At 43.2% G+C, this 27,495-nt stretch overlaps 1 protein-coding gene across 1 annotated transcript in view; it reads right to left on the bottom strand.

The window, feature by feature from the left end:
• The window catches only part of PPP2R5B (protein phosphatase 2 regulatory subunit B'beta), a 163,388-nt gene that overhangs the window by 28,242 nt on the left and 107,651 nt on the right, over window positions 1-27,495 (bottom strand). The window contains exons 5-10 of the mRNA XM_056527052.1: window positions 8,568-8,660; window positions 6,845-6,975; window positions 6,112-6,171; window positions 4,862-4,970; window positions 4,052-4,105; window positions 3,040-3,090 (exon numbers count right to left, since the gene is read on the bottom strand). Of these exons, the coding sequence (XP_056383027.1) occupies window positions 3,040-3,090; window positions 4,052-4,105; window positions 4,862-4,970; window positions 6,112-6,171; window positions 6,845-6,975; window positions 8,568-8,660 (498 nt within the window). The remainder of the gene's footprint in view (window positions 1-3,039; window positions 3,091-4,051; window positions 4,106-4,861; window positions 4,971-6,111; window positions 6,172-6,844; window positions 6,976-8,567; window positions 8,661-27,495) is intronic.

The following is a 27,495-nucleotide window of genomic DNA, read 5'->3' as shown; positions in this document are numbered from 1 at the left end:
TTTTGCATCTAGTTCTATGCCTGTCAACCCATTGGGTCCTGACCCGCTTCCCTGACTTTTGTACAGTGTATGTTTATTGCAGAACCGTGGTTGCGGCCTATTAAGGAGGTGGGCACCCTAAAGGCGAGGACAGTGGTCTGGGTAAGCTCAGGGCTGCACTATTCTCTGCCAACATGACAAAAATTACAATAGTAAGTTTTGTTAACTTACATTTGGGCAACAACCAAATTACTTTTTATTAAACCAGAGCAACACTTTTAATACCTTTTAATATACAAAACATTGAGAAGGGGCCCGGCAGTCTGCTGGAAGGGGGCATGCCGACCCCTGCACAAGGTGGCGGCCGACAAGCCCCCTCCATGTATCCCATAAAGACACATAGAGGGGGCATGTCGGCTTCCTTGGGGGGGGGGGGGGGGGGGGGGTTGTTTGAACGCCCGCTTGCGGGAGATCTATAACTTTTTCCCTATTCTTTGGATAAGAGGATAAGTTATAGTTCGCAACTCCTTTAAATATTAAAAAATGTTATGTACTTGATCCTTATTTTGTCCAGAAAGTGCTGCTACACTGAATTGTTCAGCTATGTACATTTACCCAAGCATGAAAAACCAATCTGTTAACCAGTCAGTAAGTAATCAGTACACCACCCAGCTGTATTGGTTTTAACCCCTTAAGAACTGAGCGGTTTTCCATTTTTGCACTTTCGTTTTTTCCTCCTTACCTTTTAAAAATCATAACCCTTAAAATTTTGTACCTAAAAATCCATATGAAGGCTTATTTTTTGTGCCAACAATTCTACTTTGTGATGACATTAGTCATTTTACCCACAAATCTACGGCGAAACGGAAAAAAAATTATTGTGCGACAAAATTGAAGAAAAAACGCCATTTTGTAACTTTTGGGGGCTTCCGTTTCTACGCAGTGCATTTTTCGGTAAAAATTACATCTTTATTCTGTAGGTCCATACGATTAATATGATACCCTACTTATATAGGTTTGATTTTGTTGTACTGCTGGAAAAAATCATAACTACATGCAGGAAAATTTATACGTTTAAAATGGTCATTTTCTGACCCCTATAACTTTTTAATTTTTACGTGTACGGGGCGGTATGAGGGCTCATTTTTTGTGCCATGATCTGAAATTTTTAGCGGTACCATTTTGATTGGACTTTTTGATCGCTTTTTATCCATTTTTTCATGATATAAAAAGTGACCAGAAATACGCTATTTTGGACTTTGGAATTTTTTTGAGCGTATGCCATTGACCATGCCCTTTAATTAACAATATATTTTTATAATTCTGACAATTCCGCACGCGGCGATACCACAAATGTTTATTTTTATTTACACTGTTTTTCTTTTAACCCCTTAACGACAATGGACGTAAATGTAGGTCATGGTGACGTGGTACTTAACGCACCATGACTTACATTTACGCGCCAACATGATCGCGAGCACCGGAGCGGTGCTTGCGTCATGCACGGCAGGTCCCGGCTGCTATCAGCAGCCAGGGACCGCCGGTAATGGCGGACATCCTCGGTCGCGCGGATGTCCGCCATTAACCCCTCAAATGCCGTGATCAATACAGATCACGGCATCTGCAGCAGTGCGGTACTTTGCACGGATGATCGGATCGCCAGCAGCGCTGCCGCAGCGATCCGATCATCCGGCATGACGGCCGGAGGTCCCCTCACCTTGCTCCGGCTGTCTCCCTGGGTCTTCTGCTCTGGTCTGAAATCGAGCAGTCCTATATATGCCCTATACATAGCACTGAACAGTATTAGCAATCAACTGATTGCAATGAATAGTCCCCTATGGGGACATAAAAAGTGTTTAAAAAAAGTTAAAAAAATTTGAAAAATCCCCTCCCCCAATAAAAAAGTAAAACGTCCGTTTTTCCCATTTTACCCCCAAAAAAGCGTAATAAAAATAATTAATACACATATTTGGTATCGCCGTGTGCGTAAAAGTCTGAACTATTAAAATATATTTAATCATCCCGTACGGTGAGCGGCGTAAATGTAAAAAAAAAATAAAAAAAGTCCAAAATTAAATTGCTGCTTTTTTGTCACATTTTATTCTAAAATAAATTAATAAAAAATTAATAAAAAGTAAAACCTAAGCAAAAGTGGTACTGATAAAAACTACAGATGATGGCGCAAAAAATGAGCCCTCATACCGCCCCATATACAGAAAAATGAGATGAAAAGTTATAGGTGGTCAAAATAGGGCAATTTCAAACATACTAATTTTGTTAAAATGGTTTGAGATTTTTTTAATGCGGTACAATTATAGAAAAGCATATAACATGGGTATCAATTTAATCGTATTGAATAAAGAATAGAGAAACCATGTCATTTTTACCAGAAAATGGATAAAAGAGAGTTATGATTTTTAGAAGGTGAGGAGGAAAAAACGAAAATGCTAAAATAAAATTGGTCTGGTCCTTAAGGACAAAATGGGTCTGGTCCTTAAGGGGTTAAATGGGTAAAGGGGGGTGATTCAAACTTTTATTAGGGAAGGGGTTAATTGATCTTTATTCACTTTTTTTTTGCAATGTTATAGCCCCCATAGGGGGCTATAACACTGCACACACTAATCTTTTACATTGATCAAAGGTTTCTCATAGGAAACCATTGATCGATGATTCTGCCGCTTGACTGCTCATGCCTGGATCTCAGGCACTGAGCAGTCATTCGGCTATCGGACACCAGGAGGCAGGTAAGGGGAGCCTCCTCATGTCCTACAGCTGTTCGGGAAGCTGCGACCCCGAACAGCCCCCTGAGCTAACCGGCAGCACTTCCCTTTCACTTTAGACGAAGGTTAATAGCATGAGGCACCGCGATCAATGCCGTGCTCTATTAGCCACGGGTCCCGGACGTTGCTAGGTGCCGGGGCCGACACGCCATGGCCCCGCGTTACAGTAAGGGAGTGTCCTTAAGGGGTTAAGGTGAAATATGCTGCCTTGGCATTCTTAAGCTCTCCAGCATTTATGGTATGATCCATTTGTGCTGTAACATCTTGAACATTGACTTACCTCTTTCTGGGTACAGGTCTTTGGCCAATACTTTAACAAACCTCGAATTACCTGAAATGAATAAAAAGATCATTGTTATTGGGCTGACTAGCTGATATTTTTCACTCTATTCCTGTATTCAATAGTGTCCAGGAGGGGAGTCTATAAAGCTGGCCATACACTTGGGATTTTGGATGTTGGTTTTCTGTATAACTAATTCATGGCTTTGGGTTGGTTTGTCAAGGTTGTCAATTTAGCTCATAATGAAGTAAGTTAAAATGACAAATTACCAATCAATCTCCATTGTGATCTGTAGCCTGGTCTGGGCTTCTATTGATGGGATGCATAGCTGTTGCTCAATATGAATGGCTTTTCAACTAGAGCACCTGACAATAACTGGAAAAATCAAACCCCACAGATCTACTTTTCCACAGGAGATAATATGCAGTACCGTACACGTTAGTCAAACATTGGCCAAACCTGCCAACTTTGGCAGTAATGGCTGCCTTTCTCAAGTGTATGGGGCCTTCCAACTCTCCACGCCATGTTGAACATTCATGTGTATGCTTGACAGACAGCTATTGATAGAATAAACCACTCTGTTAGGACTTGTGACACATAGCCCTGAGTAGAATGTGTGTTTATATAGACATAACCAAGCTGCTGAATGAAAGACATAGGAACCGATAAGCTGGATCAGTACTTCAAAATAAATTGGAATTTAAACAGTGGAGAATGTAAAGAATCAAAACTGATGCAAAGAAAAAGTGATAAAATTGCTCATGTCAACCAATCAGGTCATTATCTAAAAAGACTTTGATTAGAAAAGGAGTAATCTGAATAGTTGCTACGAGCACCAGGTTTTGATAAATCTGTTCCAATATTTTTTTTGTATGATCACAAAATCTTCGAATATATCATTATAATATCCACTTTAATCCACGTGTCATACAAACTATGAAAATAGGTAGACCTGTATCATGTGAGGTTTTAAGACTTTAAGAGTTAAAAGTGATAAAACAATGGCGCTTACATGTTCTGTTAATGAGGAGTCTTTTTCCAGGAACTGAACAGCACAATAAGCGAGCTGAGGATAGAGAGTATGAGCTATTAGGTTAATACTGTACAAATCATGTATATACGTGTACAACGTTACTATATAAATTATAAGTTTATACTTTATTTGTATAACATTTTACAGCATCATAATATCAGTATGGAATGTAACATTAAACCACAATTCACATTTATACACACAAGAGCTGATACTATAAGGGTCTATTCACACGGGCAGAATTTCCGCACCAATTCCGCTTCCACTTCCTTGGGTGGTTTCTGGCTTGTGCGGATTTTTTGTGTAATTGGTGCGGAATTGGTGCGCATGCGGAAATTCAGAAGTGTGGAATCCCATAGAAGTCTATTTGGCTTTCATTTGAGGCGGAATTCCACAAGCAGAATTCCGCAAGCGGAAATTCTGCCGTGTGAGTAGACCCTGAGGGTTCATATACACAACGCCCGATACACAGTTTTTATGCAAATGGAGTTTGCTATGGGTTTTTCTTGCAGATTCTCATGGATTTCATTAATGTCTCTATATACAATAAAAGACACAAGGAGAGACTACTGATTCTGTAAACCACATGCATGAGGCTTCACTACAACAAGGAAAGCAGATAGCCAAGCTTTAGCCACGTCTATCAATAGATACCAATGCATCGATCATATGGGAGTTTATCTACCCACTAGAGCAATGCTTTTACAAAGAATATCCGGGGTTGCAGCTAGGACAACAGAGGGGAAGCTCCTCTCCGGTGATACAGATTCGGCTATCCATGTCTCTTACCTGTGCATGAAATATAGAAAGGGATTTTGCAGAGTGCAGAGGTATCAATACTCGGACAAGAAACTGTTTGTGTTCAGATTTTAGAGGTAAAGCAAATCCATTGATGATGCTGAACAAGATGAAGAGAGAAACATCAGTTATGTTTATGAAGCCTGGGCCCTTAAGGTAGGGATCCTTCCTAAGAAATACTCCGTCCCTAGACATCTTATCCCCTATCCAAAGTATAGGAGTTAAGATGTCTGACCGCGGGGGTCCCGCTGCTGGGGACCACCGTGAACTCTCCTGCAGCAACCCCAATCCTCGCTCTGTGCAGCTGAAAAACGGGGGTGCTGCAGGAGAGATCGTGGAGGTCACCAGTAGCGGGACCCCTTTGATCAGACATCTTATCCCCTATCCTTTGCATAGGGGATAAGATGTCTAGGGGCGGAGTACCCCTTTAAGAAGACACCCGAACAGAATGACATTGTGAGGAATTTACTGTCCTACTTCAGATTCAAGCTAGTGGCAAAATGTAAAAACATACATCTACAGCATTATTGATATGTCTTTAGTACACATTTTTACTATTGTGAGTTATATTATCTATATATGTGTCATCTGGATACAAATATATAAATATTCATGATTCCCTGGAGCTGTGTAGTCAAACTGTGTAAACTATATGAAGGTGGGAGGATGAGACTCAGATAACACTTTTTATTTAGCAAATTTTAAATATGTAATGGAAAGAGCCAGGAAAACAGCATGCACAGCCACCTTATTGTTTAACTGCATTGCCCCCGGGCCCCATTCCTTCAAAATGTAAGGATCCAAGAAGTGTGAAATACACAAAAAATAGGGGTATACTATAAATGCTTAATGTGTATCTTTGACCTACGGACATGTCAAATGTTTAATTTGTTGGAGTCTGGTGTTCAGACTTTTACCATTCAGTAGAATGAGTTGGGGGGGGAGAAGCACACTGCAGTGTGCTTCTCTCCTTACTCTGTGTCTACGTGAGCTAGACTGTCATATATACCTACATTATGAGACCATATTGGTCACATGACACAGAGTCAGGAGAGAATGTGCTAAGCGCACACTTCTACCTAAACACTCAGACCCTGCCAGATCAAAACTTTTGGTCTCTAAGATATTTCGAAAAGGAACATTAACCTTTTTTGAAAAGAAACATTAGGGCACTAGTAGCCTCTGTGTGTAGTCTGAGCATACATAATATGACCTTCAAAGAGAATCGTAAGACCACTTACCTGCCCAGAATCTCAAGTAGTTCAGCCACACCATTAAATCGCTCTGTCTCATAAATAAATCTGCAACATAAAAGAAAAATAGCTGAATACACTGATCAGAGCAACACCCCATAAAACCTGTGTAATGCCATGGACTTTATGGCCACAGTAAATTTACCATAAAACCCTAGGAGAAGAGTGTTGAAGTATACAGATCCAGGTCAGTAAAATGTTTATAGATAATCATTGTTTTCTTGTGTTATTGCTATTCCTTCTCTAATTATTATTATTCATGGTTAGACTGGCTGACCAGTCTACAGAGCATCCTCTGCTGTGCCCAGGCTCTGACACAATAATCAGCCCAATTGTCCACCAGAAGACAATCCTATTTGGAATGTACTATGCAACCAATCACTTGCCACTAAGGGCTACTCTTGTAAACTGATTTGTAAACTGATTTACAAATATTAACCTAATATCCTATATGCCATCTGGCATTCAACAACATTCTGCAAGCAGGGCTTTTTTATCCAGTAAATCCACAATGGTTGGCAAATATGACAATGGATGAGATGTTGAACGCAAAAGATATAGCTTGTGGCATCTGGCGTGCCCATCCATTCCCACGCCAGACATATGTGAAGCCAGCCTTAGAAGTTATTAATGACAGCTCGTGTAAGTGCAAAGATAAAAATTAAGATGAATGAAATTAAAGTGTCTGCATAGATGTGTGTAAACGTGTTACAGCCATTACCTGAGAAAGATATTGTTGCACTGTTTTCTGATATAAGCTCTGAGTCCCAGAAATTTTCCATAAACACGATGCAAAATGGTCTTCAAATATTCCCGTTCACGGGGGTCCTCACTGTCAAAAAGTTCTAGTAGCTATAAAAGTACAGAGCTCAATTCAGTAAGAAGGTAGCAATATCTAAAAAATGTAAACCTTGTTCATATAGGTATATTGTACACGTTTTTATATATTTTTTTCACTGAGGCAATGAAAGGGTGCTTCTATCTTGCTGGGACACTTCTACCTATGGTCTAATAATAGGGAAGGAGCTGATTTAGCTAGGCCAGAAAGCATAGTTTGGATTCTTCCCAGAAGACAGCAGGGTGGCTGTGAGGGAGAGGCAAGGGTCCTTGCGCAGGAGACACACAGGGGCTGTGGATGGGGACAAGTGTGGCAACACGTGTGACGTACTCTTTCACCAGTGCAAGGGACAGTTTGACGGGCAAGCTGAGGAGTACATAAGACTAATGTGGACAGTGAGTAAAGGTTGCAGGAACATATGTGTTTTGTTTGAGTTTTGTGTCAATTATGTTTTATTTTACCTCACAACAGAAGATAAAGAAAGCGGAGCGCTCACCATTCCATAGTAGGCAGGTCACGTCGATAGAGTGATCCCGGGACCGTGCATAGGTCCAAGAAGGGAGGCGGCAGCTGGAAACCGGGGCGAGCTCAGATGTCGGGCCACGGACCGTTACACGCCCCTAAGCGCTTCGTTAGGCCCGACTAAGCACTTAGGGGCATGTAATGGTCCGTGGCCCGACGTCTGAGCTCCCCCCAGTTTCCAGATGCCGCCTCCCTGCTTGGACCTATGCCCTGTCCCGGCATCACTCTATTGACGTGACCTGCCTACTATGGAACGGTGAGCGCTCCGCTTTCTTTATCTTCTGATGTGGAGTTACATATGTTGCTCACCTTGCTTCCACTACACTCACCTGAGTCAGACATCCAAAGGTTAATTGCACAGCATCTATGCAGCATGGTGGTGCTGGCTTTAACTTTTTTCTTCGTGATTAGAGTATGTTTTATTTTATCCTGCAACCTGTGTATATAAACCTGACCGAGGGTCAGTTTGCATGCTGAAGTTGGTGTGGACCTGCTTTAATGAAGTGAAAACGTGTCCTTTTGGCTTCAGCGAAGGACAATCCCAGAGCTAATCCCAGAGTATATCTCACAGTGTCCATAGTGGCCATAGTTCATAAATTACCAAAATATGAACTGTAAACCCTGTCGCTGGGAACTTCCCTACAATTATGGGGAATTCAAAACAGCAATATTTGGGTAGGATTGCATAAACCCTGTCCCTTCTTGTTTTGCCAAAATCAAATCTGTTGGTAAGTATGTCTATGGAACCATAAGTTTAGTTCAGTAACCCTGTAAGAGATTCTGAGTATTACAGTCTCTTAAACACTAGTAAAATATAATATACCTGTCTAAATGAGGCCCATGATGCAATTTTGAATATATCATCTTAGTAAAGTTTTGTAACATCAAATGATCATGTGACCATAGCTCAAAAGCACTTGCAATTTTATTTCCTTTAACTACAATTTGTAGCTATTAACATCAATATTAATTGTAAATATGGTAAGTACAGTCAGGTTGGATTATGTTATAATGGATTATGCTCAGAGGATGATACAGTAGTACAGCAGCATAGTTTTTACTGGTACTATGTAAGTAAACTCACCATAAGGACAAACTTCTGGTCCACATATCTCTTTGCCAGTGAAGGCTGGAAGTCTTGACTTTCCAGGAATCGGAGAAAGAATTCATAAACCAACTGGAAATTGATGCAAACAAAGTAAAATTAGGAAGAAGCAAAACAGGTACCAACCATGGTTACACAGTAGTACACGTTGTAAAGTCATTGTTGAACTGACATAATTTGACTATATTATGATTTTATGCACACTATTCATCCTGGACTTAGATAGTCTACCATAGATCATCAGAATGAGAAGGTTGTGGTGTTAATCGGAGTCGATTTAGGATATATGGCAGCACAACCTCAGCAATGTTTGAGTCTGTGCTTTTCTGTATATAGTTAGGGCTGGCATTAGGCAGTGGCAAACAGGGCAGCTGCCCAGGGCCCCCATCATCCAGGGGGCCCCTTACAGATGCTACCATGTCAGGGGCAGAATCAGAGTGGCTGAGGCAGCTGCCTGCACATATCTAGGACTGAGCCTCGCTGCAGAAGCTAAGTCACATATGCTGATGTAATGCTGGGCTCCTTTAACCCCTTAACGACAATGGACGTAAATGTACGTCATGGTGACGTGGTACTTAGCGCACCATGATGTACATTTACGCACTGACATGATCGCGAGTACCGGTAATGGCGGACATCCGTGATCGCGCGGATGTCCGCCATTAACCCCTCAGATGCCGTAATCAATACAGATTACGGCATCTGCAGCAGTGGGGTACTTTGAATGGATGATCGGATGGCCCGCATATAAATAATATTTGTTTGGTTGCGCCGTACATTTTATGGTAAAATAAGTGATGTTATTACAAAGTACAATTGGTGACGCAAAAAACAAGCCCACATATGGGTCTGTGGATGGAAATATAAGAGTTATGATTTTTAGAAGGCGAGGAGGAAAAAACGAAAATGCTAAAATAAAATTGGTCGGGTCCTTAAGGCCAAATGGCTAGCTTTAGAGAAATGTAAGTGTAATTATATCTGTGTGTGTGTAGATTTAATGTGTTACATGGATCTGATCATTTCCAACAACGCAGAGCTGGTTGGTAATGTAACTGTGCGGGAAAACCTTGGTAATAGCGACCACAATATAGTTACTTTTGACTTAAAATGTAGAAAACAAAGACAGGCGGGGAAGGCAAAAACATATAACTTTAAAAAGGGGGGCTCTGGGGGGAGGTGTTGTGAAATACTGATACAGAAGGTAAATGGGACATCTTTAAATCAACTCTAAATAACTATACAGCTAAATATATACCAAAGGGGAACAAATATAAACGATTAAAACTAAATCCTACATGGCTGACAAATGATGTTAAAAGAGCAATAAACAACAAAAAAATTGCCTTCAAAAAATTCAAATCTGATGGGTCAGCTATAACATTTAAACAGTACAAAGAGCTTAATAAAATCTGTAAAAATGTAATAAAAACAGCAAAAATTCTAAATGAGAGACAGGTGGCCAAAGAAAGCAAAACTAATCCTAAATATTTTTTTAGATATATAAATGCAAAAAAACAAAGGACAGAGCATGTAGGACCCCTTAATAATGATAATGGGGAGGTTGTCACGGGCGATCAAGAGAAGGCGGAGCTACTGAATGGGTTCTTTAGTTCTGTATATACTATGGAAAAAGAAGCTGACCTTGGCCAGGTCAGTGCTGGTAACACATCATGTAATGTACTGAACTGGCTTAATGTAGAGATGGTACAAGGTAAGTTAAGTAATATAAATGTAAGCAAATCTCCAGGGCCGGATGGACTACACCCAAGAGTTCTTAGAGAGGTGAATTCAGTAATATCTGTACCCTTGTTCATGGTATTTAGAGATTCACTGGTGTCTGGTATTGTGCCAAGGGACTGGCACAAGGCGAATGTGGTGCCAATCTTCATAAAGGGCTCTAGATCTTCCCCAGGAAACTATAGACCGGTAAGTCTAACGTGCATTTTGGGTAAATTGTTTGAAGGACTTATAAGGGATTACATACAGGAATACATAGGGATAATTGTATTATAAGTGATAGCCAGCATGGGTTTACTAAGGATAGAAGTTGTCAAACCAATCTAATTTGCTTTTATGAAGAGGTGAGTAGAAGCCTTGACAGAGGAATGGCTGTGGATATAGGGGGACATGTATCAAAGATTTTACCCCTGTTTTGTGTGTATTTTTTTGCGCAAAATTTTGCAAAAGCGCTTTTTTTTCCCCATTTTTTGCGCACGTTTTGGTAGAGCATGTCGTCCAGATGTGGCTGAATCAGGGTACCTTGGAGTGACATCTATAGAACACATGGATTTATTACCTGTGTTCTTTTCCTTTGCACCAAAAATTTTGACTCAAGTGCGTCTTTTTCCCCGTAAATATAAGCCAACTTTAACTGCACGTAGCAATCCTTTCTATTTCTGAAGGAAAGTTCTACTAAGGAACCACCAGAATGTTTTTACTTTCCTATCTCAATTCCTCATTTGGTTTGCTTTATATTTTTACTCCTTGGTTATTCCAAAGCACTTTTAAAATAATTTGCATATAGAATATTTGTTTACAGTTCAGTTATTCACTAGATCACTTGTATATTGGTATTGTTATTTTATGATCCAACAATTTAATACATTTACTTAGGAAATGTTTGATATCTTACTTATCATTGAACAAGATCCGTCACATTAAAATAGCTTTGTAATCCACTTAACACTGTAGATCATTCTCCTTTTATTTTTAAAATTTACTGCTTTCCGTTATACTTTTCCCCAGCACCCGGTAAGATGGTGGCTATCACTGATAGCCAGCCATCTTACCATGTGACCATCTGGGCATGCTGGGAGTTGTAGTTTTGCAACATCTGGAGGGCCACAGTTTGGAGACCACTGTATAATGGTCTCCAATCTGTGCTCTTCCAGATGTTCCAAAATTACAAATCTCAGCATGGCCACTCTGTCGAGGCATGCTGGGAGTTGTAGTTCTGTAACATCTGGAAGACCATAGATTGGAGACCATTATACATTGGTCTACAAACTGTGGACCTCCAGCTGTTGCAAAACTACAACTCCCAGCATGCCCAGACTGCCCAAGCATGCTGGGAGTTGTAGTTCGTCAACATCTGACCCTTCAGATATTGCCGAAATACAACTTCCAGCATGTCTGGCCATGCTGGGAATTATAGTTTTGCAACAGCTGGAGGCACACTAGTTGGGAAACATTGTTGGTTTCCTAACTCTTTTTTCCAACCCGTGTGCCTCCAGCTGTGCCTCCAAACTATAACGCCCAGCATGTACTGACAGACCATGCATGCTGGGAATGGAAGTTGTGCAACAGCTGGAGGCGCACTGGTTTGGAAACACTAAGTTAAGTAAAAAACTTTCAAGTGTTTTGCAACCAGTGTGCCTTCAGCTGTTGCATAATTACAACCCTCAGCATGCACGGACTGCCTAAGGGCATGCTGGGAGTTGTAGCAGTATGCCTCCAGCTGTTGCATAACTACAAGTTCCAGCATGTCCTTCTGCTGTCACTGCATGCTGAGATTTGAAGTTTTTGCAACAGCTGAAGGCACACTGGTTGTGAAACACTGAGTCTGTTTCCGTGTTTCGCAACCAGTGTGCCTCCAGCTGTTGCAAAACGGACAGCACGGACAGCCAAAGGGCATGCTCGGAGTTGTAGTTTTGCAACAGCTGGATGTTTCCCCCCCCCCCCCTCCCTCCAATGTGAATGGACAGGGTACACTCACATGGGCGGAGGTTTACAGAGTGCTGCAAGACTGAGATGCAGCAAACTCGCTGTGAACCCCCGCCCGTGTGACTGTACCCTAAAAACACTACACTACACTTAAATAAAATAAGTAAAAAACACTATATATACACATACCGCTACACAGCCCCCCTCCCCTCCCCAATAAATATGAACAACGTCTGGTACGGCACTGTTTCCAAAATGGAGCCTCCAGCTGTTGCAAAAAAACAACTCCCAGTATTGCCGAACAGCCATTGACTGTCCAGGCATGTTGGGAGTTTTGCAACGGCTGGAGGCACCCTGTTTGGGAAACACTGGCAGATAATACCCCTATGTTCACCCCTATGCAAAACCCTAATTTAGGCCTCAAATGCGCATGGCGCTCTAACTTTGGAGCCCTGTCGTATTTCAAGGCAACATTTTAGGGTCACATATGGGGTATCGCCGTACTCGGGAGAAATTGCCTTATAGATTTTGGGGGGCTTTTTCTCCTTTTACCCATTATGAAAAGGAACAGTTGGAGTCTACACCAGTATGTTAGTGTATAAAAATTAAATTATTTACACTGACATGCAGGTGTTGCAGCATACTTTACATTTTCACAAGAGGTAAATGGGAAAAAAATAAACATTTTTTGGGACACAATTTAGCCAGAGTACAGAAATACCACATATGTGGGCGCAAAGTGCTCTCCGGGCGCACAACAAGGCCCATAAGGTAGAGTGCACCATGTACATTTGAGGTGATTTGCACAGGGGTGTCACAGATGTTAAATGAAGAATAAGGACATTGGTATAATTGATGTGTTATAATTGGGTGCAAAAAGTGGTATTATTGTGAGATTAAAACTCTACATAATGAAGAAAAAAATTTCTAAAACTAATAATGAGGACACACTTACTGTTTAGGTGCAGATACGCTGCAGACAAAGCTCCTACTAAATAGAGCTGCGGTGTAAATGTATGCTCTGAGGAGAATTCTAAATTTAAACATAATTCAAGAAAGTAGCTGCACAAGAATGATAAATTTAACGCAGCTGCGCCAAATTTAGACAACAGGCAGAGGGGTAAAAAACTTCTATTATACACTGGAAATGATACATGTCCCCCATAGGGTTTCTGGATTTTGCTAAAGCGTTTGATACTGTCCCTCATAGACGTCTGACAGGTAAGTTAAAGGGGTATTCCAGGAAAAAACTTTTATATATATATATCAACTGGCTCCAGAAAGTTAAACAGATTTGTAAATTACTTCTATTAAAAAATCTTAATCCTTTCAGTACTTATGAGCTTCTGAAGTTAAGGTTGTTCTTTTCTGTCTAAGTTCTCTCTGATGACACCTGTCTCGGGAACTGTCCAGTTTAGAAGAGGTTTGCTATGGGGATTTGCTTCTAAACTGGGCGTTTCCCGAGACAGGTGTCATCAGAGAGGACTTAGACAGAAAAGAACAACCTTAACTTCAGAAGCTCATAAGTACTGAGAGGATTAAGATTTTCTAATAGAAGTCATTTACAAATCTGTTTAACTTTCTGGAGCCAGTTGATATATAAAAAAATGTTTTTCCTGAATAACCCCTTTAAGGTCTTTGGGTTTGGAAATTTTAGTTTGTAACTGGATAGAACACTGGCTCATGGATCGTACCCACAGAGTGGTGGTCAATGTTTCGTACTCTGATTGGTCCCCGGTAATTAGTGGTGTACCCCAAGGTTCAGTACTGGGCCCGCTGTTGTTTAATTTATTTATCAATGATATAGAGGATGGTATTAACAGCTCTGTTTCTATCTTTGCAGATGACACCAAGCTTTGTAGCACGGTACAGTCTATAGAGCATGTGCATAAGTTACAGGATGACTTGGATAGACTAAGTGTCTGGGCCTCCACTTGGCAAATGAGGTTCAATGTGGATAAATGTAAAGTTATGCAGCTGGGTACTAATAACCTGCATGCGTCGTATGTCTTAGGGGGGATTAAACTGGCAGAGTCACTGGTAGAGAAGGATCTGGGTGTACTTGTAGATCACAGACTACAGAATAGCATGCAATGTCAGGCTGCTGCTTCCAAAGCCGGCAGGATATTGTCATGTATAGTGTTGAGCAGCATAGGCCATATTCAAATTCACGAATATTCGCGAATATATGGACGAATATTCGTCATATATTCGCGAATATTCGCATATTCGTAATATTCTCGTTTTATTTTCGCATATGCGAAAATAACTTATGCGAAAATTAGCATATACAAAATTAGCATAAGCAAAAATTCGCATATGCGAAAATTCGCACACCAGTCTCACACAGTAGTATTACAGTCTTCTTTACACCACACAAGCTGGAAGCAGAGAGGGGTGATCACTGTGATGTGTACTGTGAAAAAACAAAAACGAATATTCGTAATTACGAATATATCATAGGCGTGCGCACGGGGTGTGCCGGGTGTGCACAGGCACACCCTAATCACCGCAGCCGCGGCCCGCTGCTGCAGGACTTTTTTTTTTTTTTTCCCTCACTACTAAACCCCAGCCCCACCGGACATCCCCGACATCACCAGCCGGAGGAAGAGGGATAGATTGGCCGGAGCCGCAAATTTAAAAAAAAATGTATTTTTAAACATCCGGTGTGCCCTGAAAGACTTTCAGGGCACACCGGATGTTTAAAAATGCATTTTTTTTTATTTGCGGCTCAGGCCGCTCTATCCCCCCTTCCTCTGGGCCGCTCTATCTCCCCTTCCTCCGGGCCGCTCTATCCCCTTCCTCCGGGCCGCTCTATGCCCCGTCCTCCGGCCGCTCTATCCCCCCTTCCTCTGGGCCGCTCTATCTCCCCTTCCTCCGGGCCGCTCTATCCCCTTCCTCCGGGCCGCTCCTCCCCCTTCCCCGGCCGCGCACACTGCTGCGCTAACTGCAGACGCAGGGGCTGCCCCGCAGCTGCACACGTCTGCTTACACCTCCTGGGATGATCCTGGCCACAACTCCTGGCACTGAGTGTCCATTCCTCGGCATGAGGAAGAAGTGGACGATGGTGCAAAGTGTGCAGCAGATGGGAGTGGACGTGCCCGGCCTCTGACCCCAACATGGCTGCCGCAGGTAAGAAAAGTGCACAGACCGAGGACGGGAGGGGGGTGGTATGTGTGTATTATGTATGTATGGTGTGTGTGTATTATGTATGTATGGTGTGTGTAATATGTATGGTGTGTGTAATATGTATGTATGGTGTGTGTAAAATGTATGTATGGTGTGTGTAATATGTATGTATGGTGTGTAATATGTATGATGTGTGTAATATTTATGTATGGTGTGTATTATGTATGTATGATGTGTGTAATATGTATGTATGGTGTGTATTATATGTATGTATGGTGTGTATTATACGTATGGTGTGTGTAATATTTATGTATGGTGTGTATTATGTATGTATGATGTGTGTAATATGTATGTATGATGTGTGTAATATGTATGTATGGTGTGTAATATGTATGTATGATGTGTGTATGTATGATGTATTTATGTATGAAGTGTGTGTGTGTATATATAATGGATTTGTGTATGTATTATGTATGGTGTGCATATGTATGTATTGTGTATGTATTATATATGTATGATGTTTGTATTTATGCATTATGTATGTATAATATATATATATATATATATATATATATATAATGCATAAATACAAACATCATACATATATAATACATACATAATACATACATATGCACACCATACATAATACATACACAAATCCATTATATATACACACACATCATACATAAATACATCATACATACACACATCATACATACAGAACATACAGTACATACATACCATATATATGTTATGTATGTACTGTATGTTATGTATGTATGATGTATTTATGTATGATGTGTGTGTGTGTATATATAATGGATCTGTGTATGTATTATGTATGGTGTGCATATGTATGTATAATGTATGCATGTATTATATATGTATGATGTTTGTATGCATATAGTATGTATTTATGCATTATGTATGTATGTGTGTGTATATATATATATATATATATATATATATATGTGTGTAGGTTATGCATGTATGATGTGTGTATGTATGTATGACGTATGTATATGTGTATTATGAATCAGAACAAATGAAAAAATAAAGTTTCCTCCAGCTCTTCCAAGGATAACGGTGCTTGTAGTATTAAACCATCAAACCTTTAATTTGTATACATTAAAAATAGAAAAAGGTGACATCATAAAAGAGAAGTGAAACTCCAGTGCGTTTTGGGCTACATATAGCCATGATTAAGAGCGACATTTTGCTCAAAACGTGTTGGCGTTTCACTTCTCTTTTATGATTGATGTCACCTTTTTCTATTTTTAATGCATATAGATTAAAGGTTTGATGTTTTAATACTACAAGCACCTTGAAAGAGGCAACTTTCTTTTTTCCTTTGTTTTGATACACGGGACACGGCCTGTTCTCTGCAGTCCGTGCTCTTCTACCAGCAAATATACTAAAAACTACTACAGCACCGACCCGGTAGCTGAAATAAACATTTTTTTTTTTTTTTTATGTATTATGTATGTATTTTATATTATGTATGTATTATGTACGCAATCCCCCACACAGCACCCATAGCACCCCTCAAACACACAGCACCCCCTCCACATACACACACAGCACCCCCCCCCCCACACTCACACACAGCACTTCACACACACACACACACACACACACAGCACCCCCAGTGCAACATAAAGGGAGTTGTAGTTTTGGTCACCATATATTGTATCAGGGCATGCTGGGAATTGTAGTTGGTAACTGCAAATCCCAGCATTGCATTCCTTGAAGGTATGCAATGCTGGGAGGTGCAGTTACCAACTACAATTCCCAGCATGCCCTGATACAATCTATGATGACCAAAACTACAACTCCACACATCTATATAGGAGTACAATTTAGATTATGGTGAAACATGCTGGGAGTCCTAGTTTTGGGTCAGCTGCAGACCCAAAACTACAACGTGCATGCTGCTTCAAGCTTGCTGGGTGCCGCATCACTTTTTCATCCAATCTGGTGCAAAAAAAAATTCTATTTGGAATATTCCCCCCTCTGTGCCCCCATCTTATAGTAAAAGCGTTCTTCTGTTTGCCAAGTAAAGAAAAACATGAGTTTTACCATTCAACTTACCATTTTTTTTTCAAATCCACATCAAATGCCTCCCTATAAACACCAGCAAACATACAATCAAGTGGGAGGTCTAGTCAGGGCTGGTGCATGGATTTTTGACACTCTAGGCAAAACCTAATTTTGACAACCCTTTGGGTCCGCCCATTGAACCCCTTGGCAAATATAAGATCAGGGGTAGAATTAGTCCCGTAAGCCTCATGGTAAATTCTAGACTTGTCCTCCTCCCTACAATTATAACTATACTGCACCTAATGTGGAGAACTATACTGCACCTAATGTGGAGAACTATACTGCACCTAATGTGGAGAACTATACTGCACCTAATGTGGGGGAACTGTACTGCACCTAATGTGGGGGAACTGTACTGCACCTAATGTGGGGGAACTGTACTGCACCTAATGTGGGGGAACTGTACTGCACCTAAAGTGGGGGAACTATATTACACCTAAGGTGGGGGAACTATATTGCACCTAATGTGGGGGAACTGTACTGCACCTAATGTGGGGGACTATACTGCACCTAATGTGGGGGAACTGTACTGTACCTAATGTGGGGAACTATACTGCACCTAATGTGGGGGAACTATACTACACCTAATGTGGGGGAACTGTACTGCACCTAATGTGGGGGAACTATCTTGCACCTGTGCGGGAACTGTACTGCACCTAATGTGGAGGAACTGTACTACTAACCTAATGTGGGGGAACTATACTGCCAACCTAATGTGGGGGAAATATACTGCCAACCTAATGTGGGGAAACTGTACTACTAACCTAATGTGGGGGAACTATACTGCACCTAATGTGGGGGAACTATACTGCCAACCTAATGTGGGGGAACTGTACTACTAACCTAATGTGGGGGAACTGCACTACTAACCTAATGTGGGGAAACTGTACTACTAACCTAATGTGGGGGAACTATACTGCACCTAATGTGGGGGAACTATACTGCCAACCTAATGTGGGGGAAATATATTTCCATCCTAATGTGGGAGATTTATACTGCCAACCTAATGTGGGGGAACTATACTGCCAACCTAATGTGGGGGAACTATACAAAAATATAAAATTGTACTATTTTGATCCCTATAGCACTTTTATTTTTCTGTATATGGGGATGTGAGGGTCATTTTTAGCGCTGTGATTTGTAGTTTTTATCGGTACCATTTTTTATTTTTTTGCTTTTTAGATATTTTTTATGGTATTTGAAGTGACTAATAGTGCTAATCTGATTAGTGCACTACTACAACTTTTGGGACCCAACTTCTGATTTTGCCCATGGCCATGTTAAGCCTAAAACCGGCCCTGGATACAATCCTCCTACACTATGCAAGCAAGAGTGCGTGTGTGTATATGTATGTATGTGTATATATATATATATATATATATATATACATAAACACACACACATGCATACGCGGAGTGAGTTTGTGCTTTAGGGTGCACACCCTAATGCAATAGGCTGCGCACGCCTATGGAATATATAGCGCTATATTCGCGAATATTCGCGAATTCGCAAATATGCGATATTCGCCAATAAAATTCGTATTGCGAATATTCGCGAGCAACACTAGTCATGTATAAAAAGAGGCATGGACTCAAGGGACAGGGACATAATACTCCTCCTTTATAAAGCATTGGTACGGCCTTACCTGGAATATGCTGTTCAGTTTTGGGCACCTGTCCATAAAAGGGACACTGTGGAGCTGGAAAGGGTGCAGAGACGCGCGACTAAACTAATATGGGGCATGGAACATCTTCGCTATGAGGAGCGATTAAAGGAGTTACAATTGTTTAGTCTTGAGAAGAGACGTCTAAGGGGGGATATGATAAATGTATATAAGTATATTAATGGCCCATACAAAAAATATGGAGAAAAACTGTTCCAGGTTAAACCCCCCCCAAAGAACGAGGGGGCACTCCCTCCATCTGGAGAAGAAAAAGTTTAGTCTCAAGGGGCGACACGCCTTCTTTACCATGAGAACTGTGAACTTATGGAACAGTCTACCTCATGAACTGGTCACAGCAGGAAAAATTAACAGCTTTAAAACATGATTAGATACATTCCTGGAACAAAATAACATTAATGCTTATGAAGAAATATAAAATCCCACCCCTTCCCCAATATCGCGCCACACCCGTACCCTTCAATTCCCTGGTTGAACTTGATGGATGTACAGTATGTCTTTTTTCAACCGTACTAACTATGTAACATGCATATATGTATAGTGTGTGTGCTGCAGTGTATTTACATGTGTAATTGTATTTATGAGAGAAAGAGTAACTGCAGCACTCAAAATTTGTGAAGAAAAATGTAAGTAGCTTTATTCCATACCAAAGTTACAGATGCAAGGTTTTTGCTGCCTGTGCAGCCTCTTTCAAGCATCATGTTTGAGAAAGACTGAACAGGCAGCAGAAATATTGCATCTGTAACTTTGGTATGGAATAAAGCTATTTACATTTTTCTACACTAATTTTGGGTGCTGGAGTTACTCTTTTGCCTTGCCTGTATTTTTGACCCCTTGTCCAGGGCCAACAGACTGCCTGCACCAACCTATACAATTTTTTTTTTTTTTTTTTTTGGTGTGCTGCTCTTCTGCAATTTTTTTTTTTTTTTACACACACATCTATCTATCTATCTATCTATCTATCTATCTATCTATCTATCCATCTATATATATATATATATATATATATATATATATATATGATTAGATTTAAGTAGTTAATCTGTTTTCCCTTAGTCTTGTCAGCAGCACAAAAATGGGTTAACTTGGTCCCCTGTGTACTTGCAGGACTGTGGAATTTTTAATTACAATTAGTATTTATACCCCTCCTTGATAGTATATAAAACCTCCATCACCCCCTGGTAACTAAGTTATTTATAAAGTAACCGAGAGGAACAAGAGGGAGGGAAGCTTGTGCTGCTGACAAAACTAAGGGAAAACAGATTAACTACTTAAATCTAATCTTCCCTAGCATCTTTCAGCAGCATAATAATGGGATTTGTATAGTAGTATCCATGGGAGGGTAATTACTTTTTTTTACTGAATTTAATGCAGATTTAGCAAAATCCATTCTTTCAGAAAATAAAGATTCAATTTTAAAATGCTTGAAAACGTCAATGGAGTGGACCATGAAGCACTCTGACATATATATGGTCCAAAGGGACTGAACCTTTTTCAGCCCAAGATGTGGCAGCAGCCCTCGTAGAATGAGCCCTAAAAAATTCTGGGAGCTCAGAGTCCTGGGCTTCATAAGCTGTCTTAATACAATCAATTATACGCCTAGATATTGTAGGTTTAGAAACTGTTTTGCCTCTACAGCTCCCTTGATAAGAGATGAAGAGGTTCTTATCCTTGCGTAAGGGCTTAGTCCGTCTGATGTAAAGTTCTAGACACCTTACTATATCAAGACCACTATAATCCACTTCTCCATCATCAGAGGTGGGAATATACCTCAGGAGGCAAATTACTTGATTAGTGTTTGAAAAGGTGGGGCACTTAGGAAGAAAATATGGTAAAAATCATAACAGTACTTTGTCAGGATGAAAAGATATTTATGGCTCTATTGCTGCTAGGGCCTATAATTCTCCTACTCTTTTGGCAGTAGTAATTTCCAACAAGAAGGCTACCTTCATGGACACATATTTTAGGGGAACCTCTTCTAGAGGTTCAAATGTATGTTCACATAATTGATTAAGAACCAAAGTTAAGTCCCAAGGGGTTACAGGTTGAACCACTCTTGGTCTTTATCTAAAGCTTTAAGAAAGTCCTTCACTTGTAATACTTGAAGTAACTTAGTTTGAAAACAGTATATATAAGACACGAAAACAGACAGACCGATGCACATCTAAGCGCAATTACCCTTATTAAAGGAAAAACAGATGGAAAATAGGTAGAAGGTGCTCACCTATATGTGTTGCGCTATGAGCACAACACCACAGCTCGCTTGTTCTCACAATGAGTGGTATATAGAGGAGTGCAGCCTGCACTGGTCCCGTTTCCAACAGGAGAAGGATGGTGGGATAGATGCAGGTTGGAGGACGAAAGTTCTCCGGTTTAAATGGTGCAGTCAGCGGCGCTCTCCTCACAGTAGGGTAGGTTTAGTAAATGATACCCGGCAAGGTACGGACTTGGTAAAATAACAAACCGTTTATTTCACAAAGGCATGCGAACAACGCGTTTTGAGGGGCGGGACCCCCTCTTCGTCAGGTTCTCTGACGAAGAGGGGGTCCCGCCCCTCGAAATGCAATGTGCGCATGCCTTTGTGAAATAAACGGTTTGTTATTTTACCAAGTCCGTACCTTGCCGGGTATCATTTACTAAACCTTCCCTACTATGAGGAGAGTGCCGCTGACTGCACCATTTCAACCGGAGAACTTTCGTCCTCCAACCTGCATCTATCCCACCGTCCTCCACCTGTTGTAAACCGGACCAGTGCAGGCTGCATTCCTCTATATACCACTCATTGTGAGAACAAGCGAGCTGTGGTGTTGTGCTCATAGCGCAACACCTATAGGTGAGCATATTCTACCTATTTTCCATCTGTTCTTCCTTTAATAAGGGTAATTGCGCTTAGATGTGCATCGGTATGTCTGTTTTCGTGTCTTATATTTGTGGTCATGGCTCGAAAGGCCGAACGAGCAAGTATACGAAAAAGGAGAACAAGAGTACTTACCGTCCTGAGCCTTGGAACCCCGGTAGACCTAGTACAGAATTTAAGAAATACAAACAGCGGATGAGGTGTGCCCAATAACCGCGACCGAGGGCACGCCTATAGAGGGCATGCCCTATGTATGGATTATGATAGAAAAAAGGGAGGGTTGGGTGGGTGACGCCCACGAGTCATACGCCCCTACCTGAGGGAGAGGGGAGTTTATATACCCCACGCCACTCCCACAAATGCAGCCAATTAGGCTTTTTACTTGTGGTCATGGCTCGAAAGGCCGAACGAGCAAGTATACGAAAAAGGAGAACAAGAGTACTTACCGTCCTGAGCCTTGGAACCCCGGTAGACCTAGTACAGAATTTAAGAAATACAAACAGCGGATGAGGTGTGCCCAATAACCGCGACCGAGGGCACGCCTATAGAGGGCAAAGAGTCAAGAGTAGGGTGTAACTCTATTTTATTTGTATCACAACGCCAACACTTTAAACACATTAGCCATTTTGGTAGAGGGATCCGGAATGTACCGGTCAAAACAGCTGGAGTTCCAGCGGCCTAGCTTCTTAATGATGTGAGCTGGGACATCATGTTTGGAGGCTGCGGAGGCCGCTCCGATCCTGAATGAGTGTCCTGAGATGACAGCGGGATCATGACCTAGCATGGTGACTAGGGAGCGGACGTATCTGGTAAACTGGGAGGAAGACAGAGCATGCCCAGCCACCGGGAGGAGCGGACTGTCCGCTGCTTGCCCGGACAGCATTGAGAGGAGGTCGGTGAGAGACGAGACTGGGCACCACTGATGTGAGGTGGGGAAATATCTGATGGATGCTCCCCATCTGCAGGTTTTGGTAGACGGAAGGGTGAAAGTGAAACCTAGCCTGTTGGATGATAGCTGGCTCAGGGTCGGCCCGGGTGCTCGGCAGCCAGTGCGCGTGAACTCCCCCGGTCTAAGGAAGCCGTAAAAAGCAAGGTGTATGGCAGCTTTGATGACCGTGCTGAGGTGAAAGCCAAAAGGGTGCGTGTCCAGTAAGGAAGACATGGCCCGGAAAAGATCCCCCGTGACCGGAGCGCGAGAAAGAGATTTGGGGTGTGACAAGACTGAAATGCCCTTGAGTGCTGCTTTGATCGGATGAGCAGAGAGTAGAGAAGAGGCGTGAGGGTGCGAGAGTGACCTGTGGTGTTGAAGACCTGTTAAGTGAAGTTTGATGGTGTTCTGGGATAAGTGTAAAGAAGAATGGCAAAAACCAACAAAAGCTAGGGCAGAGTGTAAAGTGATTGTGGGGGAAAGCCCTAAGCCCTGCATGAAGGAGGGGAAAACCGCCAAAGCGGTATCATAAGCCCGGATCGTGCTGGGAGCTAAAGACTTCTTGATTAGAGTGTTGGCAATGGAGACGTATCTGGCTAGTCCGTTAGCAGTTGTTGGAACGGAGGCACCGGGACTCCGACCCGGTCTGCGTCTGGTTGTACCTGAAAAAACACACCGAATTTAGCCCGAGAGAGTGCATCAGCCGCCAAGTTCTTCCTACCTTTTATGTGCTCGATCAAAAAACGGAAATTGTGCTGGAGAGACAACAGAATGAACCTCCTGACAAAGCGCATTATGTGGGGGGACCTAGAGCGTCCTCTGTTGAGAATGTCGACCGTAGCGGAATTATCGCACAGAAATCGAACTGTGGAGTTAGCCCAGGAGTTTCCCCAGACAGCAGCGGCGGCTACGATGGGAAATGTTTCAAACAGGGCTGAAGTTACTGTGAAGTCAGGAATGTTGCGGATCTCAGCTGGCCAGGGGCCGGCTAACCATTTGTTCCCGAAAATGGCTGCGAAGCCAACCGATGAGGCATCGGACACTATAGTCGGGGACCCGTCTGATAAAGGGGGAACGAAGAAAGAGACACCGTTCCAGCTCTCCAAGAAGTGATCCCACATGAGTAGGTCAGCCATCGCCTCATTGTTGATGTGGATGACCTGCCTCTGACCCGATACTGAAGGGAGAAGGTCCAAAAGTCTGGATATGAAGGCTCTCCCCTGCGGGATGATCCTCATAGCGAAAGCCATCATGCCCAGGAGGCTCTGGAGTTCGACCCTGGTTACTGTGCGACTCCTGGATAGGTTGTGTATCATCTCCCGGGTTCTGACTAGTTTCTCCTGGGGAAGCCTAGCCTGCATGTTTACAGTGTCTAGGATGACGCCCAAGAACACCAGTTGCCTGACGGGGCCCTCCGTCTTGTGAGGTGCCACTGGGACCCCGATTTCCTTGAACAGAGACAGTAGTGAAGTGAGGTTGAGAGGAGCGAGACTAGGATGTTCGAGTAGTAAGAAGTCATCCAGGTAATGTATGACGTGCTGGCAGTCAGCCACGTTCTGGAGTGCCCAATGCAGTGCTGTGGCTAGTTGGTCAAAGAGCCAGGGGCTGCTCTTTGCCCCGAATGTGAGCTTAACTGCGAAATAATACTTGTCCAGCCACCTGACACCGTGCCATTGCCAGAGGTCTTGTCTGATCGGGAGTAGTTTGAAAGCGTCCGTTATGTCCGCTTTGGACAACCAAGTGTTTCTCCCTGACTGTAGGATGATCTGTATGGCTCGGTCAATAGTAGCATATTTCATGGAGAACTCGTCGGAGGGGATTAAAGCATTGATGCTGGGAATGATGGAGGAATAAGGCGCTGAGAGGTCATAGATTAATCTTCTTTTATTGGAAAATTTGCCTGTGGCAAGCCCCAGAGGGCTGACTCTCCAACATGGAAAAGGGGGCACATCAAAGGGACCTATCATGAAACCTTTTGCCAGTTCCTGCTGGATTAGCCCGGACACGATCTCTGGCTCAGAAAGGGCTGACGACAGGTTACCACATTCATGCGTGCTTTGCGGCAAAGCGACCAAACCTGTGTGGAACCCATCGCAGAAACCCGCCACCAGCCATCTCACCCAGTCGGGCTCAGGATGACCAGCTAGGACCTGGGCGAGGACCTGGACCTGTACCACGCCTAGTCATGCCTGAGGGCCCTTCTGGGAGCAGATAGAGCTGGGGTGAGCCCTGAAACAAATGAAACACACATGTAGTAGTCTGCAATTGCTGTACACGCAGGAGGAAAGATTGAAGTTATTGCAGATCTGGGTCTTGCCCAGGTACCTCACTGGTCTACCGAGCCTATCTAGGGCGGCCACGTTCCTTGGAGCTGGAGGGGTGAAGGCGTTCAGGCTCCTACTGGTGCTGGGTTCCCCTGGTTTGCTGACCTGCGGGCACCAGCTGGAGGAATGCGTGGTCACCCCGCATGCGGTGCAGGAGGGGGCTTTCAGACCCGCGAAATGTTCGCAGTATAGCTCCGTGTCTATGGACCCCCAGTTGGTGACGTAGCCGAACTGCGCGTATGCGGCTGCTGCTTTTGCTGAAAAAGACTTGTGGTACTCGTAGAACGTGGTACCCCCGTACTTGTACGCCATCTGCACAACCCTGTGTAAGTACAGGTCCAACTCCTCCCTGCGGCCAGGGCTGACTGAACAGAGTACGTCCCTGAATAGTCCAAATGCCAGCACAAACTCAGTGACACTCAACTTCCTGCTGAGCCTAGCGTCCTTGCTTTTGAACGTGACCGCCAGCTCCCCGCAGGCAACGGTTTTGGTATCATGTACGTCCGTGGTGGCAATTTAGCAGAGAGGCGAGGTTGACCTCTTTTCCCTCAAGGATGTCCTTTTTTATGGCTGCCGGGATGAAATGTGCGGGCGTGATGATCGGTGGAGGATGTGGCATACCTGAAGGCGTGGCCTGAGAGGTAGAAGCCGTGGGCGACGCTGCGGTCGGGACTGCTACGTCGCTCCTGGAGAGTTCCATTAGGTCTAGCCTAGCCTTGAAACCTGACACCGTCGTAAGCACCTCAGTCATCATCGTGTGAAGCTGAGACAAGGAGGCGCTTGAAACTTGATCCTGGGCCGCAGCCTGGCTACCCCGGGGGGCTTGGTCAGCATTCAGCAAGTTGAATAACTCGCCCTTCCTAGCTGAGGCCGGAAAGGGGACACCCCTCCTTCTCAACTCTTCCATTAGCCTGGGGATGGTCCAGGACCTGTACGAGGGCAAGCTGCCTCGGTCCGAGGCCCTGGCAGGAGTCTCAGGAACCGAGAGTGCCTCCTCGATATCCGCTGGCTGAGACATGCTGCTGGCAACCTGTCCGGGCCATAGAAGGGTGCCGGCAAGAATAAGAGGAAAAGAGAACAATAAAAAATGACTAGTGAAAAAAGAAAAAAATATATATATATACCCTCCCTATATATGTATATATACTCTCTGTACACAGGTTTTTTTTTTTTTTTCGTTCTCCTGGCTACAGGAGGGAACTGACCTGCTGAATTTCCTGAAAAGCTTCCAACACCGGGAGTACTGACCGCACGGTAATGGCTTCCGGCTGTGGATATTTTAAAGGAAAAGATTAATTACACATGAATGTGACTGACCGAAAAGGCGTGATGGAGGAAAGTGTGATACTGAAACTGAGGCTAAATGTATGCTGTTGCGCTGAAGAAGAGTCAGAACAGCATACGCAGAGGACCCCACTGAAGATGAGTCAGACGCAGGTGATCCTCTGCCTATGAGTGATGTCGAGTCGTTCTGAAGAAGAGTCAGAAATAACCATGTCGTCAAGCCCCAACTGAAATTGAGTCAGGCTGGGGCCGATTGACGTGAGTGTGGTGACGCACGTGGCTCTGAAGACGTGTCAGTAGCAGCGTCCTAACCGGTGGCGGGAGTGTTCGTGACTGCGTAAATGTACGGGATGAGTATGGAGTGATAGACGGGGGGAGAACATACGGTTCCCCTCTCTAATATTGATTCTGTAAGTACCTCAACTGAAAGCTGTATGAGATGTATACGGGAATACGGACACAATCCGACCACCTGGTACCCTGTGGAGCAAGCAAAACGTGATGAGGCAGGAAGCACCCTGACTGACCGTGACTGCCAACGTTGACGAGCCACCGGCCGTCAAGCTAAATATATGTATACAGTGACATCAAGCAAACAAGTTCCGTACCGTAGTGGTGACAAGCAGCTCCCAACCCCGCTCCCTTGACACCCCCTCCCCCTGGCAACCAGGACCTGCTGGGCCTGGCGACTCCTGCCATGTGCCCACCTTGTATGTGAAAACGGGGGGGGGGGGGGGGGTGCTGGAGCAGTGGTGGTAAAGAGTCGCTGCTCCCTGGAGAAATCCGGCGTGATTAGTAGGGCCTACGTGCCACTGGAGGGAAGCTGTGGCCTCCGTGCGTGGCTCTAACTGAAACCGAATCGACCCCCCCCCCCCCAGCCGAGCGGCGAAGGGGAGCGGGACTGTATTGCGGGTCCTGGGAAACCCCTCCCCTATGGCCGG

This window comes from Hyla sarda, chromosome 6 (genome assembly GCF_029499605.1).
Source record: "Hyla sarda isolate aHylSar1 chromosome 6, aHylSar1.hap1, whole genome shotgun sequence".
NCBI lineage: Eukaryota > Metazoa > Chordata > Amphibia > Anura > Hylidae > Hyla > Hyla sarda.
This window is presented reverse-complemented; position numbering and strand designations above follow the sequence as displayed.